The sequence below is a fragment of the Pipistrellus kuhlii genome, unplaced genomic scaffold (genome assembly GCF_014108245.1).
Source record: "Pipistrellus kuhlii isolate mPipKuh1 unplaced genomic scaffold, mPipKuh1.p scaffold_m20_p_4, whole genome shotgun sequence".
NCBI classification, from domain to species: domain Eukaryota; kingdom Metazoa; phylum Chordata; class Mammalia; order Chiroptera; family Vespertilionidae; genus Pipistrellus; species Pipistrellus kuhlii.
In genome coordinates, this window is record NW_023425540.1 from 69,026,999 (window position 1) to 69,043,552 (window position 16,554).

Here is a 16,554-nt window from a genome sequence, read left to right on the forward strand (position 1 = left end):
TATCCTGTGCTGCAGGAGCAGGGTGGGCCATTTTGACAGAGTGCAACTTTCAGGTGGGGTAAGTTCACGTAAAGGATTTCCCATTGAATCCTTTATCTGGACTTACCCTCTGTTACTTTCTGTGTCACATTACCTACTTCCTCTCTGGATATTCTTGGACCCTACAGACAACATTTACACATGCAGAGACCCACACACCTGCACACCTATACCATCCTTCCAGATAGATGATGATTTGAGGATTTATGGTATCTTATTGGCTTTTCAAACATTTATTATACCAATTATTAACATTAAACCAATTGTACGAATCTTCTTTTTAATTTTAATTAAAATTTCTACTTGAGAATTTCATCATGTGCAAATATGTAACTTAGTGGTTTATCATCAATAGGGCTCATAGTTTCCAGGAAGCTAAGAAAGCCTACGAAGTATTAACCAAGTTATTTCTGTCCACCTTTTGTCCTTTTTTGATTGTTTTCCGATATTTGGGGTCATAGTGACATTAGATGGATACTCAGTAAACTGTTCACTCCTACCTCTCATTTGCTGAAGAAGACAGAGTCTCAATCATCATCATTGTCTCCAATTTAACTCAGCAAGAATCCAGCATTTATTATGAACCCACTACTAGGCAATATAAATGTCTAATGGGTTGTTATATACCAGGTATACAAAGCTTAAGTGCCAACATGTAAACTAACAATACAATACAGTATGTTAAGTAACAAAATAGTTTAAAATATATGCCCAGAAGTTCAAAGTCCCTAGTACAATTACAGAATGATAGAGCCAAGAAAATTTTTCATTGATTACATAGGTTCATATTTTTATTTTATAAATAAAGAGGCTGACACACAGAGGGGCTGATTTGTCCTAGACTTTAGGAAATTATTGTAGTGGCCATCCATGTAGGTGTAGGCCCTGAACCTTCCTCTTGCATCTTTTGAAAGCTGCCCTTTCTTCTCATACTGAATCATATAATTCACTTCCTGGCTCTTAGGTACTATTAATTATATATATAATTTTACTTTGTGATGTATACAGTAGCCATTTTGGAAATGTTGACTTTCTGGCATTAAACATCACTGTGCACTAAACAATACATGCTTTTAAAAATATTTCTTCTTAGTTAGATTTAAAGAGTCTCTTCAAATGAAAAACAAATATCAGAGCCAAATTTGAACCTAAACTAATTGAACTCTGTTCTTTAGGGGGGGAAAATTAATTCAATTTCCCGAATATCAAAATGTCACAATAAATAACTTCTTAATATTTTTCAAAACCAATAAATGGTATTCAAAATTATCATCTCCTTATTCCGCTAGAATTTTGATATTGGTGTAGCTTTTATTACATGTTTCCTATATATTTGATTCTTATTATTTGCTTTACAGTAAGCAATCTTCTAGACAAGACTTATTCCATTTATTGAAACTCTTATTAGCAAAATGGCTACAATATGAAATTCATAATAATTGGAAGAGATCTTTCTTTATTCATTATTCATTCATTCATTCATTCACTTCTCTTCATGACTTCCTTTCACTTATGTCAGAAAATTATTGTTATACAGACAAAATAGAAACACTGGTTTGGCTCAGTGGATAGAGCGTCAGCCTGCAGACTTAAAAGTCCCAGGTTCAATTCCAGTCAAGGGCATGTATCTTGGCTGCAGGCACATCCCCAGAAGGGGGTGTGCAGGAGGCAGCTGATCAATGATTCTCTCTCATCGATGTTTCTAAAGCTCTCTATCCCTCTCTCTTCATCTCTGTAAAAAAAATCAATAATATATATATATTTTTTAAAAGAAACAGACTTATAGATACAGAGAACAGACTGACAGCTGCCAGAGAGGAAGTGATGAAAAAGGGAGAAGGGATTAAGTGATGGGGGTTGAGGGAAGAGGGAAGGAATAAAAGAAAAACCTCAGACACTGATAAGAGTATTGTGATTATCAGAGGGAAAGGGGGGTGAGGGGAGGTAGGAGAGGGTAAAGAGGAGATGAATGGTGATGAAAGGAAACTTGTCTTGGGGTGGTGAACACACAATATAATATACAGATGATATATTATAAGATTGTACTCCTGAAACCTATATAATTTTATTAAAGTCACCCCAATAAATTCAATAAAAATAAATATATAAACAAAAGAAAATTACTGTTTAAATGCATTATAATGTTATAAGTTTCAACATCAATTGCATATCCCAACCATTGGTTCAGAGATTAGTTTATAATCTAATATAATCTGCCTCACCTATCCCAGAATGTTAATATGTTAATATGTTAGTCTTAACCAATCATGATTATTCTATTTCTTTGTCTAGAGCCAATGGACTGTGAGGGATATTTATGGAAGCTTATGGGAAAGAAAAGCCTCCTATTTTTTTCTGTAGTGGATATTTAAGGATATTCTTCGGCACTAGATAGAAAGATGGACGTTTATCCCTGGAAGACAGTGGCATCATCTGGCTACCAGAATAGTGCCAGGCTTAGAAAGAAGCTGACATTGTAAAGAAAGAACAGAGAGACCAAAAGACCTTCAGTTATTTAACTGGGCCTACTGGTTCAAGTCTTGCCTGAAACTAGCCCTATCTCAATACGTTCTCTTTATTACTTAGGCCATTTAGAGTTGGGCTTCCAGGTTTTTTGGCAACAAAAATGGTAGTGAATGACCCTCTCTTATTGGCATTTTGTGTAAAATCAGTTTCGTTCACAATGGCAGACTGTTAGTCACCTACACAAAAGACACTATTCTTTTTAATAAGAACCCCAATTTTATTCATAATTTAGTCATATAATGTATTTCAAGCATCCTCCCATCCACCCCAGAATGTTAATGTTTATTAGTTTTAACCAATCATGGTGATTCTATTACCTTGTCAAGGGCTGCTTTAGAAATACATATATATATATATATATTTCTATATATATATTTCTCTATATATATTTCTATATATATATTTCTATATATATATTCCTATATATATATTTCTATATATATATTTCTGCTGTGATTATCATAGAAGCTTTCCTAAATCTTTTAAAAAAATAAATAAATAAAAAAGGCCATGGGGAGATAAGACAAAACTTTCTCTTTCAACTTTTAGACAATGACCTGTGAAGAATATAGCCACCTCAACAAATAGAGAAAATCAAGAGAACTTAACAAAGCCAACCTGGCTTTCTTTTTCTTTTCTTTCTTTTTTTTCAACCTGGCTTTCTTGAGCCACAGAATGAGCTAAGCCTGGAATTCCCCCGACTTCACCCTGTGCAATAATAGACTCCCTATTGTCTAAGTTGCTGATAGTCATTTGTCCTGTTATGTGGAATTGAAATCACCCTGACTGACAAAGTCACAAATGATGTTGATTCTTTGAGGCCAACTGCAAGTAAAAGTTCACCTTATCTGATTGACTAAACTCAATCTGAATCTTTAAAAAAAATACACAAATAACAGATACTTTAACAATTTTAGGCATACTTTCTTATTTGAAGGTTTAAGTGGTTGAAAGAATAGAATTGACCAATTAATACATAATACAGATTAAATTTAAATAATTACTATATCTTAAACCAAAGACAAAGCTGAAACCTTGGCCTGCTCGATATTACTGTATTCCTAAGCCTTTGTTTATCCAGGTGGCTAGAACCAGAAACATTGGGAGGATCATCTTGGAAAGTAGACAGAACAAATGCCACAAGTCTTAATGGTAATCCTGCTGCCAATTCTTAAGATTCCTATTACCTTAGCATTTTCTAGCTCAGAAATTAATAATAGAAACAAAAATTAATAATAGAGACACTGAACCTGTTGTTTTATTCAGGAATATTTCATAAACAATTGAGAAATACTTAGAATATGACCCCCATTGATATGCTATAACCCAAGACCAGGAGAATATGTTGATGCAACAAAAATTACATGGGCTTACGTGGATACCTGACTCTAGGGAGGGGGTGATATGAAGTTGAAAAGCAGCCTACACATTTCAGACCCCCCGTTTTAAAAATAATACATTTTTATTGATTTCAGAGAGGAAGGGAGAGGGAGAGATATATAGAAACATCAATGATGGGAAAGAATCATTGATTAGCTGCCTCCTGCATTCCCCCTACTGGGGATCAAGTCCACAACCCGGGCATGTGCCCTGACTGGAAATCAAACCATGACCTCCTGTTTCAAAGATCAATGCTCAACCATGCTCAACTATGCTCAACCACTGAGCCAAGTTGGTCAGGTCAGACTCACTCTTATGTAAGAATTTGTGTACTATTGGTCATAATAATAGATATATGATGTAAACATTTATCGATATTATACTCTGCTTTGGTGTGATTGCTAAACAAGTTCTTAGTAAAATGTCTTAAAGTAGGAGCTCTGTAAGTATTCATTTCTTTCCTCACTTCCTTTTCTTCTACTCTTTACCTCTTGTCTTATGATTATAACTAGAGGCCCAGTGCATGAATTCATGCACAGGTGGGGTCCCCCCCCAGGCCAGCAATCAAGGCCATTATGGAGGCTGGCTGGGGAGAAGAGGCCATGGGAGATTGACTATGGGAGCACACTGCCCACCAGGGAGCAGCTTCTGCATTGAATGTCTTCCCCTGGTGGTCAGTGCGTATCCTAGCGAATAGTCCACAGGTCATTCCAGTCATGACAATCACTTAGGCTTTTATATATAGAGATTACAAAGAGGCAGGGAGAGCTACAGAAAAAGGAAAGCCATAGTTATAGAAGTTCTTTGACAACTCTAAAATTATATATATTTTTCTCATATTTTTGTATAATATGTTCAAAATACATACAATGGAACTTCCCAGAATAAACCTGGAAGCCTTTTGCTGAATATTGTTCTTAATCTCCTAGACCAGCAGTCACCAACCTTTCAGACCTCAGAGACCATCAGTGGTCCACGGACCACTGGTTGGCAACTGCTGTCCTAGACAATATTTTGTGCTTCTCTAAAGTGCATTAGATTTCAGCTCAACCAGAAAACAACTTCCTTACCATTAGCTTTAACAATGTTCTTGAGGCATATAATTTATGTGGCCAAGTATGTCACTAATGGGAAACCATCTATGAAAATTAATGCTTGTACCAAATATTAGAAGACTTTCTACATAAAGAAAAGCTTGTTTGCATTCCTTCTTAGGAAATTTCTCCATCACTTTTGAATTATCTTTTGAATTACATGTTGAAATTTAAAAAAAACATATAATCAACTGATAAAATTGGAATGGATTCCACTGGGAGGAGGAATTGAAAGGACTGTGTTCCGTAGGCTGTCTTTGAGAACAGGGCACTTCTATGCTGCCCATTTAGCAACGTAGCAGAGACATCCCTGGCCCTCATCCATTTCTGAGTCAGTTTTTACTGTTGTCTCATTAGTATAAAATGTAAAGTAACAGCAAGTTGCACAAAATAAAAGGGAAAGAGTTAATTTTTAAAAAGTTAGATATGATTACCTATAGAGAAAGCAACATTGATAAGTAGTGTTGGTTTCTGTGAGCGATTTCTGTCAAGTGCACAAGGGCCCTCCCACTTTGATGCTTTTTTACCTACTTTGACTCTGCTATTTCTTCTCGTGCACTTAATCCACTTTTATGTCTCCTTCTCTACAACCTACTTCCTCTTGATCTCTTCTGAATTGAACCTTGTATGTCCAAGTGCTCAAATGGGCCATTCTAAAGCCCATTTGTGTCATCTGATAAGTGGTCTACACTAGATTGTTAGTTTCTTATGAAAAATTACTATTTTTATAATGTGACTAAATCTGAGAAGGAAATAATGGAGTTCGGGAAACTCCTTAATAAAATAGTAACCCAGCCCTGGCCAGTTTTCTCAGTGGTTAGAGCATAAGCCCACAGACTGAGATCTCAGGTTTGATTCTGGGTCAAGGACACCTACCTGGGTTTCAGGTTTGATCCCTGACTCTGGTTAGGACATGTGCAGGAGGCAACAAAACAATGTGTCTCTCACATGGATGTTTCTCTTTCTCTCTCTCTTTCTTTTCCCCCTTCCCTCCATTCCACTCTCTCTAAAAATCAATTGAAAAAAATATCCTCAAGTGAGGATTAACAACAACAACAACAATAGTACCCTAGAAAGATTAAGGATGTAATTTTTGAATGAAAATTATAAATCACAGAGGTGAAGGATTTTGCAGGAGCCTGACCTAATGGGTGGACCCTATTAGATAAAGTTAGGAGTTTAAATCAACAGGACTCTGTAATAAGATGGATGGAAGAGCAAAGGAGCAATCCAATATAAATCTCAGATATGATGTTAGCACAAAGATGCACAATGATGCCATTTTACTCACTAGTGAACACTGGAAGGAGATCAATTTTGGAAGTTAGATAATGAGTCCAGTCCTGAACATATTGCATCTTAGATGTTTATGAGTCCAGAGCTCTCAGATCTAACCTAGAGTGGTAAGTGTGGGCCTCGTTCACACAAATAGATTGCAACCAAGGCCACATTCCCTCTATGTAGAGAATGAAGAAAGTTTAAGACCAGGAACATAGGGATCTCCATATAGTAATTGCTCTGAGAAGGAGCCCATAAAATGATACTATAGGAGTAGTCACAAAGTTTGGAGGAAGAGTGTCATATTACAGAAGTGAAGGGAAGGGTGTTTTAAGGGGACCTGTCAACAGTGACAAATATTCAGAGGTCATTCAAGATGATCTTGCTTTCCAAGCCTCCCTATTTCTCAAGTACTCTGACAAGCTTGCTGAGAATTATGGATGGAGCCTTAAGAGTTTCCACTTCTTGATGTTTTACATAAGTAAAACTGTCAGTAATGAATTTCAGCAAGATCATTCTCAAATGACGGAGTGTTCAACACTTGGAGAATTTGTTCTGGGTGATGTGAAGATCCCACTTAGCAGGAGTTGATTTTATCATTTTAAATGTTCCAGGGCAAAATAAATGAACAACCCAAATAAATTCTTGTGATCCTTCAGCTGCTATCTTTAAAGAAATCATTATTCTGACACTTGTTAAAATGGTAAGGATGACTATATTCAGGACAAATGGGATAGACTATCACATTAGCGAAGAGAGGTTGGCTCAACTCTGAATATAACAAGGAAAAGTGGGTATTTGTAGCCAAAGAGCACAGTGGAGGGGTGCACAGATAGAAGATGGCTAAGAGGAGGAGGAAGGTGGGCCACAATGATTAGTTATCACCTGAAGGGTTAGTGGAAGAGGAGAAATTGCACCAGATATTGAGAATGATCAGATACCAAGGATGAGAGGGGATGGGAGGTTTCTCTCTAAAATGACTTAGCAAGGTTCTTGCTACAACTGGGCTCTTGAAGATTAGTCAAGACAAGGCTCAGAGGAACCTGATTAAAGTTTGGTGAAGGAGAAAGTCTCTGTCCTTATAGTATTCTTGCAATTTATTACATCTTATGCATTGACCCCTTAACTCCAGCCAAGCAGTAGTGAGCCTAGAACCAGAACTCTATCTGGGGAACTCATAAAATTCAATGTTGCTATCACTATTGTCCTAAAGCTACTCAAAAGGAAGAAAATAAGAAAGGTTTAAGGAAGAGAGGGAGCCATGTATTGAGAGGTTTAGTTGTCCATGTCACTCAAAATTTTCTACACAAAAATGAGTGTATCCAAGTGTCCTGTTGTCAGGAATATTTAAGAGCAGTGTCAAGTCAGCAAAATCAAAATGACTTGTTATCCCTCTTCACAAACCACGTTCCCTTGCATAGTTTTAACAAGCAAATCCTGACCAACAAAAATGATGAATCCTCTATCACATCTTTCAGCACACATGCACCCAGAACATCCAATTTTCATTGTCATTATAAAAAAAAAAAACTAACCCTGACAATACTTTTATTACTAGAGCATTATTTTATTTCTCAATGCCACACAACACAGAAACTGTGACATCTTTTGAAAATTAATACAAATAAACTAAATTGGCATTTCTCATTTTATCTGTGCATCAGGAAGAAATGCAGGGAAAAGTCTCACTGTTAGATGCTCAACATGCAGTCCAAATAATGTTACATAACCTCTATTCATACTCCTCTGATTGACCTGAGTCCATACTAATCCCACGTCAGATAAGCATGGAAACAGTCCTCATCTTTTCTCTCCTTTTCCTTCCTTTCACACAATCTCTTAGGTGTCTCTCTCTCTCTCTCTCTCTCTCTCTCTCTCTCTCTCTCTCTCTCTCTCTCTCTCTCTCTCTTGAATTTCCTATTCTCCTATCAGGATCCATTTTTCCTAGTTGGCCTCTTGCCAGGCTGTCAGTCATTGGGCTCATTCATTATTCTATTTAAAGGAAAAGGAAGAAGAGCTGCCCCCTCCCTTACCCTCACCCCACCCCCTACCCCCCAAACACACACACACACACACACACACACACACACACACACACACATTTATTCTGCTTAGATTGGTTTTTCTCTTGCCATACCTCAGGTGAATTGTTATAATAATGTTTGTGTCATTTCTCAACCTTGTCAAAGAACTCCTGTAGAATAACCTGATGTGATTCAAGACCCTGGAGGGGCAGGAAGGAGCCCTGCCCAGAAAGGGAGCTATTAGGCCAAGTTACCCTGTGCTGTCCTACCCTCACCCGAGTAAAACATTTCACCCCAGTGGTGTAGATCGAAGGTGGAAAACAGCACTGCCATCTGCCCAGCAGGCAGTGTGTAGCCACTGTTCCATATACAAACCTATATTCATTTACTAATATTTCTTTTAATATTCCTTTTTAAACATCCTCACTTGCTCTTCCACACAAATGCCTCTCCCAGCCTCCTGCACTACTGCCAAGACTTCACACAGCCTTCTGTTCTTATCAGTCCTCTTGGACACAGTAGCTAGTAGCTGATTCTAGCACGCTCCAGGCAGAAAACCCTTGACTCAGAGCTGCAGAAAGGGATTCTCTTTCTCCCTGTGTGGCAGAGGTAGCTGTGAGCCTCATGGAAGCAGGGGAGCCACTGTGCTTCCACCCAAAGGCGGGATCTCTCCCTTCCCCACCCACCCCTTATGATGAGGAAAAGAGAGACTCCTCTCCAGAGCACTCCTGAGGAAAGGCGTCCATCCTTTCCCTGGGAAGCAGAACCAGAAGCCAAAACAGAAACAAACCCTAAAGCATTCCTCATTTTCTCTGGGTATTCTGGAAATAATTCAGCCATGTTAGGACTGACAAGGTGCTGCTGAGCTTTAAGCTAATGAGAGGAGGAGTGGATGCCAGAAGGACCATGGATGCATTTGGTCAGCGAGTAACATTTGCAGGCTGAGCCATGTCAGGTGACAGAGCAGAGGCACAAGGAGTGTATTAGAGGTACTCTCTCTCCTCTCACTGTGGGGCTGGCAGTCTTGTCAAGAAGAGACTTGCCTGAGAGATTTCTGGCCTACCTTTTAGGATTTAACCAAAAGCTTAGTTCATCATGCCTTGTTGCAGGTCAGCAGAAATCAAACTGCAAAAACCCGGCTGATCATCAGAATTACCTGGAGAGCTTCATAAAGATATAGATTCACAGACGCCCTCCTGGATTCACTCAGCAGAATTTCAGCAGCAAGGCAGGATTCTCCGCATAAATGAAGCTTTCAGCTGCCGGCTTGGAGAACCATTTTTATAGGTCATAGAGTCTAAGTCAGATCTGGGAGAGATCTACTCTAACTTTTCCATTTTTTAAATTAAAAATACAACAACTCAGAGTTGTTAAGTGCAATGTTGTACAATAATGACAATTTATTATCAGGAAAAAAATATGCAGTAATGAAAAACTGTGTGTGGAAAAAATATATATGTGCCTGCTAAGAAATGTAGGAACCAAACTAATGATACACCAATTAAAACCTTTGGGCCAGCCATTGCTATCAAATATGCACTTAACTTTTATTTATTTATTCACTTAAAAAATGACAATAGCCCTAGCTGGTTTGGCTCAGTGGATAGAGTGTCAGCGTGCTGGCTGACAGGTCCTGGGTTCAATTCTGGTCAAGATCACATGCCTGGGTTGTGGGCTCCATCCCCAGTAGGGGGTGTGCAGGAGGCAACTGATCCATGATTCTCTCTCATCATTGATGTTTCTCTCTCTCTCCCTCTTCTTTCATCTCTGAAATCAATAAAAAATAATTTTTTAAAAAATGACAAAAAGCTCTGCCCTCATGGAGCTTTCATCCTAGTGTGGGATGAGAGATTACCAACAAGGGAGAAATAAAGTATAGAATAGTCAGAAACAGCATGTCAGTGAAAATAAACCAGGAAACAGGGATTTGACATGTTTAGCAATCAGAGTCAGGTTGAAATTGTAGGCTAAATGGCCAAGGAAGGGTTTCATTGTGTGTAGGTTACTTTGGAAAGGAAGGACCTGAAGGAACTGAGAGCTAACCATGTATGTATCAGGGGTACAATTATCCAGGCAGAGGAAATAGCAAATACGAAGGCCCTGGGGTAGGAACACACCTGGTCTATTAGGGCTGAGGACAGTGGGAATGTAGCAGAATGACTGAGGAGAGAAGGAATAGAAGTGTCAGAGAGGTAAAGCGGGAGGTAAATAATCATATAGGACCTTGCAGGGTAAGCACTTGGGTTTTTAGTCACCTGAGATGAAAAATCAGTAGAGGATTTTGGACACAAGAGTGTCAAGACCCAACATAATTTGAATGAGATCTCTCCGAGCAGAGTTGCAACCAGACTGAAGGGGCAGTAACAGAAGTAGGGTGGCCAGATATGAAGCAACTGTGATACTTTAACTGCATGTGCTGGGCAAGAGAATTAGCATATGCCTCAGAGTGACACAGGAAGGAGGCCAGGAGTCTGCAGTTCCCTCCGTCTGCTTAGCTTCCGCACATCCTGCCATGAGAGCATTCTGCCACCACCGGAGTGATGCTAGCAGTTACCGGTGAGTGATTATCTTCAGCCCTGGTCTGCAAACACCAAACACATCCTCAAAGCATCCACATCAGTCAGACCCCTTGTGCTGGTTCTGGGGACAGGTGGGGGCACAGCATCAGCGTCTGTTTGCGGCCCTATGAACTTGAGGCAACAAGTGCGTCCTACAGTCTCTCTTGGGCTTCTTGTTTTTCCCAAGTGTTTTTGCACCAAGTGTTCTACAAGTTCTCTGATCTCATTGCTCCCAGAGAAACGAACTTCTCCATGTAATTAGGGCTGCAGCCTTTCCATCATTGTTGCAACTAAGTATCTTGTCCCCTCCCAAACACTTACCAAAACAGATAATTTTAAGTTTTTAGATATGGAGCTGTTGGACTGTTTATAGGTGGAGATATATATTTGCTCCAGTCTGCCACTGCACTTCAAATTTTTCTTCTAAAGCATAATCCTGCAATATGAATGGTTACCAGCTCAGTGGCCAGAACATCTTCCCACACACTGAAGAGTTGCAAATTCAATTCCTGGTCAAGGGAAAGTACCTGGGTTGTAGGTTCAATCCACGATGCCCCAGTTGGGGTGTGGGCAGGAGGAAACTAATCAATAGGTGACTTTCACGTCTATGTTTCTCTCTCTCTCTCATCCCTCCTTCCTTCCCTCCCACTCTCTCTAAAAAAATCAACAGAAAACATATCCTTAGGTGAGGATTAACAACAACAAATAGAATGGCTATCATTATGAAATGGAAAGTTTTGTAATACATATGGAAAATTCCTAGCAAATATCACACTATATTTTAATCCTTTTAACTGACCATACTTATTTGCCAGTCAAATCTGTTCTTATAATGCTGCTTGTTTTTCCCAAATCCACAAACACCTGCCAACTTCAGATGCATTTTAAGTGTTCACGGCATTAGTGGAAAGATATCGAAAACCCTTCCAACTCTATCATTTGCCACTAGAGAGACTGGACTCTAGACAAATAAAAAACAGTGAAGGGGGAAGGTAGAAAAATATTCATGAAGTATAACTAATCTGATTTCCAAGAAGTAAAATATTTGTGTAAAAACTAAGTGAATAATTTATTCCAGAGAATTACCATTGTCAAGTGTTCACTGTAAAAGTCTAGAAAAGGATAGAAAACTAGGAAGGTTTTTATTGTCATTTTGCTTTTTGGGCAAGCACTGAGAAGAATGTCTTGACAAGGATGTGCCAGTTTTCAGGTCCAAGTTTGACAATAGTTGAAACTGGACTCCCTTGTGGTTACTGAGAAATATACATAGCTTTCAAAACCAACATGTAGGTGAGTCAGAGTGATGGGCATTTGTACAGAGGAGGAAGCTGACATAGTCTTTCAGGCCAAACAGTAAACCTGGGTGGCTCTGGCAGAATGAGGTATTTAATCACCTCACCCTTAAGAGTCTTTCTTCTTGAGTAAATAGCTGGCAGCCTTGGTCATTAGCTTGAAAGGAAGAGAGAAAAGTAAGGGTTCACAGTGAGTACCCAGCAGAGGTGTTTGTTTAGGCTAAATCCTAAATGTCCTGTGGGGCCTAGCGCAGTGCAGCCTCTTCCCTGCACAACTGTGAGGGTAGGAGCCATCGCATCGGATTCATTCTCTATGTGCCCCTGTGTCCAATTACTGAGTAAATGAGAGAAGATGACCATGGAGGATACTTGAGACCCAACTGGGAACATGTGTGCTTCCTATTGCTAGAGATAGTTGAATCAGAAACTAGATCAGCATTTCTCTGTTCAATGAAGGGATCAAACAGGGAACACCCTTTTTTTTTTTTTAGAAATATTTAGGAAAATCTGAAAAGAGTTCTCCAACCGTTCACTGGGCCACTGTCATCAACTGTATCACTGTTTACACTGAACTATCAACTTCCTGGATTCCCCAGGCAATGCTTTCCGGTACCATAGGTTCTTGGACCTGCCTCTCCACCACATCTCCTTTCTCGAATTAGCAAGTTGTAACTGGCTTTCCCCCCCATGACCCTCTCAGTCGAATATCTCAGTAGCAGTGGGTAGCTGCATGATGACAAAACACAAATTTTATTCATTGGTTCCAATTGGCAGATGACTCTGAAGAGCTGGAGGGACACCAGTGTCTGAGAGCCACTCACTTAGAAAATAATCAACTGGGGATGTTGGTAGAAAAAAACTCCTAAACAGGTGGGACCACATCGCTCATGAAATGCACATTCCAATTCTCAGTGTCTAAGATCCTCCTTAAACTATAATTTGTTCTGCTATGAACTAGTGAGTCATTTTGACAGAATTCTCACGTGGCACTTTGCTAAGCATATTGAGAGTATGAAGAGTGAGAAGTTGGAAATGGTCAAAGGCAAATGTCACAATTTCTTTTGGGCCTTTTATTCTTTCAAGGCTGACATTACGGAGCTAAGCATAGCCTGGCCCAGCTGTGGGCAGAGGGTTCAATTATCTATCCTCTTTCTGCACCTTTCTGAACCTGTGCAACTACATCACCACTTGGTAGTTACAAAATATTCTTGTGAATGTAAAGTACAGGATAGGGAATATAGTCAATAATACTGTAATAACTATGTAAGGTGCCAAGTGGGTACTGGAAATATCAGGGGGAACTAGTGAGTAGTATATGATTACCTAACCACTTTGCTATACACCTGAAATTAATACAAAATATGAATGAAAATTGTAATTTAAAAAAATTGTTTAACAGGAATAAAAGGAAACTATTCAATTGAAAGTCACTATTCAATAAAAAAAATGATGAGCCACAAATATTTTAAATTTTTTAGTAGCCACGTTTTTAAAAAAGTAAAAACAAATGAGTGAAATTAATCTTTGAAATGAATTTTAACACAACAGATCCCAAATATTATCATTTAAACACATAATCCTTAAAATTTAATGAGTTATTTCACATTTTTTAAAACTAAGTCTTTTTTAAATGTTTTTTTTAAATTAATTTTAGAGAGGAAGGGAAAGGGAGAGGGAGAGAGAGATAGAAACATCAATGATGAAAGAGAATCATTGATTGGCTGCCTCCTCCATGCCCCACCCAGGGGATAGAGCCACAACTCAGAATGTGTCTCAACCTATAATGGAACCATAACCTCCTGGTCCATTGGTTGACACTTAACCAGTGGGCAACACTGGCCAAGCTAAATTAAGTCTTTTCGATCAAGTGTGCATCTCAATTATAGCATGTCTCAACTCAGACTAGCCACATTCAGTTGGTTAATGGCCATATCTGATTAGTGGCTATCATACTGGACAGCACAGGCCTGGCAGGTAAAAGGAAAGGTGATGCCCTGGCCTATTGCCATATGGACTCCCATCTAGGCATAAAAGCACAGGCCTTTTGCAAAGGCAACAAACTAAATGCTACTTTGAGATCTGAGATTATTTCACAGCTTTTAAAGAAAGGTAATAAAAGAAAAAATATATTTCTTAAATATTATTGTTAGAATTTCAAATGTTCAGAACAAAAATTTCTTCATGGTTCCTTGAAAGCTCGTATATTGCTAATAGTAATTTATAGGAGCAGAGACAGTCTGATCTCTCTTCCCATCAGTTTTATGGGGCCAAAAGCACCCTGCCCACTGTGTAATTGGGCGCACAAGCTTTCACCCTGGGCACCCTCAGGAAAGTGAGGGATTAGTCCTATTTGCTGAGAAATGGGTGATTAACTGCCTTTATGACTTCCACAGCGAAGCTGTCTCAGCAGACTTTTTTATTCTCAATTAGAAGTGCAGCTATGGGGCTTGTTCTCACTGGTGATTGAGTGAATGCTGAACCTTCTACTCCTGTAACAACTAGCTATCAAGAACATCAGATTCATTGATATGCTCCTGGCTCTATTATTCCTACAACTGTACCCAAATGTTGGTGTCTCTTCCTATTTCTGAAATCAGCCTCTTTATATAATGCAAGAAATAATTTTAATGGTTTTTTTAAATTTCAGGATGAGAGTGTTGTGTTTTTTTTTGTTTGTTTCTTTGTTTTTTAATATATTTTATTGATTTTACACAGAGAGGAATTGAGAGGGACAGAGAGTTAGAAACGTCGATGAGAGAGAAACACCGAACAGCTGCCTCTTGCACACCCCCCAGTGGGGATGTGACCGCAACCAAGGTACATGCCCTTGACCGGAATCGAACCCGGGACCTTTCAGTCCACAGGCCGACGCTCTATCCACTGAGCCAAACCGGTCCCAGCAGGATGAGAGTGTTAAAGAAGATGTTGCTAAAGTCTAATCTGATGAGGTTTGCTTTCAGCAGCTCAACTTTTTTGATGGTCTAGTGAGATTTCTTTTCAAGAATTTCCTGCTGCCAGCCACTAATCTTTCACCGATTTATTGGAGCCTTTCCCTCCTTACTCAGGGCTTTGTCCTTATCTGAGGAGTTAAAATGATAGAAATTGATAAAGTATAAGTTTTTATGTCCAGGAAGTATTTGTGATTTTCATTAAGAAATGCTCAGAAGCCTTCAGACCTAAAAGAAACGAATCTCTATCGGAGATCCCATGCTAATAGAGTTTTTCTAGATCAGCTCAAGTTATGCTCTGCCAATGCTAAAGAAACTAATCTTTTCTCATTACCACTTCTCCCAGCAGGGGCAATGACCTTCTTCCCCTCCTCCCCCATCCTCAACCTCCATTCCCAATGAATTAAAATTCAAATTGAAGCATATTTCTACTGGAATGTAACTTCTGTGAAAAATCTTAGGAAATGGTAACATGCAACTTGGGATGGCTTTTGTTTTTAGATTGGATTTTCAAGGACTACCCATTCCCAGGGTTAATTAGAAGTTAAATGCACATCAGAGAGAGTTGGCAAAGACTGAGTCTGCTCCCTCTCCTGGGGCTTCCAAGTTCTTTTTTCCTGAGCACCCAGAGTCTCTCCCCGTCAGTGGGATCCAGATTCTATTCTCAGTATCTTTGACCAGATGATGCAACATCTGTGTTGTCTTTTAAGAACGTGAGAAAAGAAGCTTTTCATCTTCCCTCGCTTTGAGTTCTGGGAAATTCAATTAAAACTGCTCAGACTTTCCTTTTCCTGTTTGTTTTAGAGGACAGCTCACCGGAAGAGTACTGTGGCAGCCTCCCGCCTGTGGAAGAAGGTGATAGAAGAATGAGCCTGATTATGGAGTTGTCAACCCAGATTTCCCTTCAGACTGAGAAGATCACTCAGCTGGAAGAAGTGTTAGAGGAAAAGGAGAGAAAGATTCAGCAGCTGGAAGCCGAGAGGGGGGCTCATCCTGCCCAAGAGGTCCAGGACTCTCCAAAAGGCTTACAAGAAGCCCCAAATGTATTTAATAATAGCATTATTTCTATGGTCTCTGATAAGGATATGTAAAGATTCCCAGTAAAATGAATAGATAAATAAAAGTTTATTGTTATCGAGGTAAAGTCCAGAACCCAAGCAGACTCCTCATTGGCAAGCTCAAGTTCAAATTCATGGGTTTCGGTACATCTTATAATGTTCACATTAGAAGGAAACAAACAAACAAACAAAAAAGTATTCAGAAGCAAACACTGACTGTTTCCCCTGTAGGCATCTGTAGTCATGTAATCCATTCTACATTCTCAGGCATTTCTGGTAACAGTGGGAGAGGGAAAAATCACAAAATTAGACAGAGTCAAAGAATTTAGCATCATCCTCTGATGAGAGGTATGAGAG

The 16,554-nt window shown here is 39.1% G+C and overlaps 1 protein-coding gene across 1 annotated transcript in view; it reads left to right on the forward strand.

Annotated features, from left to right (window-relative positions):
- CCDC192 (coiled-coil domain containing 192) overlaps positions 1-16,267 on the forward strand; it is a 176,167-nt gene extending 159,900 nt beyond the window's left edge. The window contains exon 7 of the mRNA XM_045571118.1: positions 15,944-16,267. Coding sequence (XP_045427074.1) covers positions 15,944-16,230 — 287 coding nt within the window. The 3' untranslated portion in view covers positions 16,231-16,267. The remainder of the gene's footprint in view (positions 1-15,943) is intronic.
- Positions 16,268-16,554: the final 287 nt, after the last annotated feature.